We start from the raw sequence: 6,913 nt of genomic DNA, 5'->3' as shown, positions 1-6,913 counted from the left end.
TTTAACTCGAAATGGCACAATGCATGTTACAAAGAATCATTCTGAAAGTGTTCTTCATTGGATATCAATGCTGTTATTTTAGACACGGGTCTTAACAATGTTTTCTTTTTACTTTTTAGACAACTGTGAATTCGTCTGAAGAATAACCAATTCCATGTATGACGTATACTAGTGTAGATAGAAATGACGCTGTTCATCAAAAGAAACGCGTTTATCACAATCGGGTTCATTGGAGTGATTCTAGTTGTTTTAAACAGCGATAAAATAACGCGAGTCGCAGAATATACTAGAATAAATGGCATTACACCGCCTACAACAGATGAAATCGTCGCATTCCGTACGCTACTATGCGATTTGTGGCACCATGACACAAGTGACGAGACATTTACAGATCAGAGTAATATAAAGAGAAGAGTTGACGTTGATGGCGTAAAGTGCGATTGTAAGCGCCATGGTTACATATGGAGTTTAACTGACCGAAGTGATAAGAAAAGGCGGGAAACTCAATTTAATGAATGGAATAATATTCAAGAAGAGAGGGAAGAACCTTTTGTCGTGTGTCCATCATTGGCGCCGATGGACATTCCAGGAAGTGGTCTAACAGTGGAGCCGCTGCAATCGACTTCTCTTTCTGGCCTGGCATTTCACCCGTTATTTTGGAAATATCTATTAAGTGAACTTAAGTTCATGTTAGTATTTGAAACACTAAACTATGGCACCGTGTACATGTCACCTCGTTACCATAACGACAATGACAGTAACATTTGGTTAAAAGGGAATGATAGTCGCAAACTGTCACTGGAATTCAACAGCGGATTGCATCTTGAAAGAGTAAATAATGTACTAACGAACATACTCTATAAGAGCACAACATACGTCATCAATGCACGTGATATTATTCGCATCTCCATTCTAGACTACGTAATGAAAATACATATTCATATTTTTCGAAAGCCGTACCCGAGATTGTACAACATCGCCCCCAGCGACCATATCAACAAAAAAGTGACAATAGTTAGCAAAACATTTGAACGATACGAATCAGCTCGAAAAATGATAACAAGCGTGCATGAGTTTTATCCGAACATTACCATAATTATTGCAGACGATTCGGAAGTGCCAGAAGCATTAGTGTACCCTAACGTATTCCACTACATAATGCCCTTTGCTACTGGATGGTTCGCTGGAAGGAATCTCGTCCTGAGTCAGGTCCGAACAAAATACTTTGTATGGATTGACGACGATTTTATTTTCACGAATACTACGCGGCTGGAGCTGATGCTGGAAAAATTAGAAAATCCATTTTTAGGTTTCGATGTAGTCTCTGGTATCGTGGATACTGGAAAGAGTAAAGTCTACCTGGACAAGACTTATAATAAGATACACGTACGATCGCATTCTAAAAACGGTTATTGTTTGAAACGCAGAAGCGGCGAGTACGCCCTCGAAGGATTACCGAGGTGCAAGCTCGCTGATGAAGTCATCAATTTCTTCATGGCAAAAACTTTATCTGCAAGAAACATAGGTTTTGATCCACATCTCGCGAGATTTGGTCACCATGAGTTCTTCTGGGACGGCCTAGGGAAGCTCCGCGTCGCTTCCTGTGACGACGTCAGTGCATTCCACGCCAGAGCTGCTTACACGAAGCACGGCAATTACAGATATCAATTTCTTTGGGACGTAGCGTTTCAAAAGTGGATGATGTATTCCGTTTATAAAAATAACTTGAAATGTTTTAACTGGGATGAATTTCTGCCTGATACATTCAAAAACGAACTTGCAGAAGAAAGCTGATTGATTGAGCATAATGCTGAAAGCTCCAGTTGATACAGAATCAAATCTCGTAAATTTCAATCTAAATTTGGCCGTGACGTATGTGGGTTTAACATGTGCGTCATCATTGTGTGTTAAACCATTCCGTCATAGACTGCTTTGTACTGGTATTTTACCTCTCACTATAGAAATGGGTATATTCGAGGATCTTGAAGTTAGCGGCCGAAAATGACCATTTTAGTAGTTAAAGAGGTAATTATTCTTTTATATCTACATGTTTGAATAAAGTTGATAGAAAATTGGTATCCAATATGAAGATTAGTGTCCTTTAGAAAATTGCGAACCAACCCTGTTTGCAGTATTTAGTGCATTCACACATATTCTTCTTTCAATATATACTGTGAAATAATTTTGACATTATGGTTTCACTATATACTGTGTCTTTAATTGACCTTCAAGAATTTTGGAGCTGGGCTCCAGATATGATCAAAGTAATATAATAAAAGTATCACATGCAAATGCATTTTGAATAAAAGTGTTAGTTTTGCCCCCCCCCCAAAATGCAACTAACAGTGATATAATTATCAAGAAATTATATCGGTAATGTACAAAACAGTACCTCGCGGTACCTGGAAGTATGGCAAGCCACAGGGGTCTTAAGTCTACAGGTGATATGCTATGTAATAGCTTTATTATTAGTTTATATTCAAACACTATTATATTATGTACATTCGCTATTGTATTATGGTCAAACACTATTATATTATGTACATTCGCTATTGTATTATGGTCAAACACTATTATATTATGTACATTCGCTATTGTATTATGGTCAAACACTATTATATTATGTACATTCGCTATTGTATTATGGTCAAACACTATTATATTATGTACATTCGCTATTGTATTATGGTCAAACACTATTATATTATGTACATTCGCTATTGTATTATGGTCAAACACTATTATATTATGTACATTCGCTATTGTATTATGGTCAAACACTATTATATTATGTACATTCGCTATTGTATTTTGGTCAAACACTGTTATATTATGTACATTCGCTATTGTATTATGGTCAAACACTATTATATTATGTACATTCGCTATTGTATTATGGTCAAACACTATTATATTATGTACATTCGCTATTGTATTATGGTCAAACACTATTATATTATGTACATTCGCTATTGTATTATGGGCAAACACTATTATATTATGTACATTCGCTATTGTATTATGGTCAAACACTATTATATTATGTACATTCGCTATTGTATTATGGTCAAACACTATTATATTATGTACATTCGCTATTGTATTATGGGCAAACACTATTATATTATGTACATTCGCTATTGTATTATGGTCAAACACTATTATATTATGTACATTCGCTATTGTATTATGGTCAAACACTATTATATTATGTACATTCGCTATTGTATTATGGTCAAACACTATTATATTATGTACATTCGCTATTGTATTATGGTCAAACACTTATATTATGTATATTCGTTATGTTATGATTAAACACTATTATATTATGTACATTCGTTATGTTATTATGATTAAACACTATTATATTATGTACATTCGCTATTGTATTATGGGCAAACACTATTATATTATGTACATTCGCTATTGTATTATGGTCAAGCACTATTATGTACATTCGTTATGTTATTATGATTAAACACTATTATATTATGTACATTCGTTATGTTATTATGACTAAACACTATTATATTATGTACATTCGTTATGTTATGATTAAACACTATTATATTATGTACATTCGTTATGTTATTATGATTAAACACTATTATATTATGTACATTCGTTATGTTATTATGATTAAACACTATTATATTATGTACATTCGTTATGTTATTATGATTAAACACTATTATATTATGTACATTCGTTATGTTATTATAATTAAACACTGTTATATTATGTACATTTGCTATGTTATTATTATTAAAAACTGTTATATTATGTACATTTGCTATGTTATTATAATTAAACACTGTTATATTATGTACATTTGCTATTTTATTATTATTAAACACTGTTATATTATGTCTGTACGATACTGAATAAATGTTAACGTTTTCTATAAAATTCCAGTTCCCAGAATGCACCACATATTGTAATGAGCATGTTCCATGACCCCCAGAGGTCCAGCTTTTTATAAACCACTGGACTATCATCCATAGGTTGTTTGAGTGCAAGTATTCTGTCAATATGGAGGTGCATTCTGAGATGGCAAAAGTACTAGTAAGTCTCAATCTTGCAAATGTAATTGCAAAATTTGAAGAGGAAAAAATAACACCTGATATTGTTTGCAAACTATCAAACACAGATTGCCAGTCTCTCGGTCTACATAACACACGGGATTTGATGGCTTTGAGAACAAAATGTACAACATATGGATCATTAGTACCAAGTAAAGAGTATCAAGGATGTGGCCCACCTGAATTTTATATACCAAAAGAAATCTTACAAAAACATTTAGAAGAAGAGTTCAGTATATGTGAAATCGCGTCCATGATGGCCGTTTCTCGAAGTACCATCATTAGGAGGATGCGAATGTATGATCTGAGCGCAATGGAATTCACAAGTATTTCAGATAATGATCTTGATATTCATGTACGTCAAATATCCCTTGAATATCCTTTCTGTGGGGAAAATATGATAAAGCATCTCCCTAGAGAAAAAAAGTGACATAAAAGTGCAGCGTATGAGACTTCGTGATAGCATTCACAGGGTAGATGAAACTGGGGTGAAGGCAACAAAAAAAAACTGTCGGCTTCAGCGCAGGGTGTACAATGTGAAAGGACCAAACCAGTTATGGCATTTGGATACTAATCAAAAACTTATAAGATGGGGTTTTCTTGTACTTGGCTGTATAGATGGGTTCAGTCGCTTGCCAGTAATGTTGGCATGTAGAGACAACAATAGAGCACCTACTCTTTTAGAGTGTTTCAAGAATTCTGTGAAAGTGTACGGCCTGCCAAGTAGAGTAAGATCGGATAAAGGATTGGAAAATGTTGAAATAGCTGATTTCATGATACAATCTCGTGGTACACACCGTGGAAGCATGATAACTGGGAAATCTGTACACAATCAACGCATCGAGAGACTGTGGAAGGATGTATTTGAAGGTGTTCTTGGTTTTTATCACCAGATGTTCAATTTCATGGAAGATAGGGGTATTTTAGATCCCATGAATTCGATTCACCTAGTGGCACTTCATTACATTTATCTTTCAAGAATCAATGAAAAGTTGGGAATCTGGCAAAGGGCTTGGTCAAACCACAGAATGCGGATAACGCGGTCATCTCCCTTACGATTGTGGATATCAGGTCAACTTCAAAACCCAATCGGCGTTGACCTTTCAGCTGCTGAAATTGAAAGTTTTGGTGTAGAAGGAGAAGTTCACGAAAATTCCAACTCTGACACAAGACCGATTCTACAACCACTTTCATTTGAATTCAGTGAGCAATGTGGAGAAGAATTAATACACTGGGTACCAGTCAACCAGCCAACACGCAATCATGGCATTGAATTATACCAGAATGCTTTGCAAATTATTCGCGACAATATATCAGTAGTTGAATAGCATTAACATGACATGTGAATAATAATTCATTCTAAAATTAGTAAAACGCAACCACAACATATAAAAATGGTACTGTGTCTTGAACTATTCAATTGCTATAATAAGTCGCTGTAAACTTGACAAATTCACTAAATGGTTTCGTTTAAAGTCTGTTTTTTCAATATAATATACAATTTTGAGATTAATGTTTCAATGAGAAGCAAGTTGCCTGAATTCATAAACTATGTGTATGGTTAAAAATTCAGTGAAATGGTATTAAATGTGATTGTTGTTTTCCACAAATTTAACAATAAATCTGAACTAGATTCATTAAACAAGTCTTCATGTAATGTGTTTACTTGCAAAATAAAATATGAATTAACAAACAAACACAAGCTAACATATATGTAGATGCATAGACACAGTGGGGGAATGGGCACACATATATTGAATGAATGAGTAGGTGAATATGAATAGAGGATGTGTGATATATGGATAGATATAATAGATGTATGATGCATGGATAGAGAATGTGTGATATATGGATAGAGAATGTATGATGCATGGATAGAGAATGTGTGATATGTGGATAGATATAATAGATGTATGATGCATGGATAGAGAATGTGTGATATATGGATAGAGAATGTATGATGCATGGATAGCGAATGTGTGATATATGGATAGATATAATAGATGTATGATGCATGGATAGAGAATGTGTGATATATGGATAGATATAATAGATGTATGATGCATGGATAGAGAATGTGTGATATATGGATATATATAATAGATGTATGATGCATGGATAGAGAATGTGTGATATATGGATAGAGAATGTGTGATATATGTGTGAATTGACACCTGAAGAAATGTTAAGTTATGGTGTAGAAGGATTAGTTGACGAGGACGCTGATCCTGATAGTACAACCACTTTCATTTGAACTCAGTGAGCAATACAGAGAAGAACTTATGCACAGAGTACCAGCAAACCAACCAACACACGATTATGGCATTGAATTATACCAGAATGCCTTGCAAATTATCAGTAGGCATGCCAATCATCATTAGTAGATTTAACATGATGTGTGATTTACAATAGAACTGTATATTATAAATAAATATTTGTTGTTGTTGAGAAAAATGGCAATCTATCAATTCTAACTCGCTACCATATCTATTAAAATGTTGTAATTTATTCGTTATGCTAATCAAAATATAATATAAACATTCTTCATGTTTCCTCCATTCTTCAATGTTTTTGTAATATGTAACATTTATTTCGAGCATGAAATATGTACTCTTTTAATTTACTTAAAGGTACATGAGCAAAGCATAGTGTTTAATAACAAGCAGCCTGTTGGCTGAGATAGCTCCGCTGTTAGCAATGCACATGTCAGAAAAGTAAAACATTGACACGGACGATGATGGACAATCACTCATATGATCACGTCCACTCGACAAAGTCAACAGCGGAGCTAAAAAACTGCTACTCATTAACTTTAAATATAGGGACAC

General features: G+C 34.2%; 1 protein-coding gene across 1 annotated transcript; it reads left to right on the top strand.

Moving 5' to 3' along the window:
* Positions 1–311: 311 nt before the first annotated feature.
* On the top strand, positions 312–2,083 carry LOC100366504 (beta-1,4 N-acetylgalactosaminyltransferase 1-like). Its single transcript, XM_002732976.3, has one exon. The coding sequence runs from the start codon at positions 577–579 to the stop codon at positions 1,792–1,794; it is 1,218 nt and encodes a 405-aa protein (XP_002733022.3). The 5' UTR covers positions 312–576; the 3' UTR covers positions 1,795–2,083.
* The last annotated feature ends 4,830 nt before the right edge of the window (positions 2,084–6,913 follow it).

The sequence above is a fragment of the Saccoglossus kowalevskii genome, chromosome 12 (genome assembly GCF_978046115.1).
Source record: "Saccoglossus kowalevskii chromosome 12, keSacKowa6.1, whole genome shotgun sequence".
NCBI classification, from domain to species: Eukaryota; Metazoa; Hemichordata; class Enteropneusta; family Harrimaniidae; genus Saccoglossus; species Saccoglossus kowalevskii.
The sequence above is the reverse complement of the archived record's forward strand: the minus strand, read 5'-3'. Positions and strand labels throughout refer to the sequence as shown.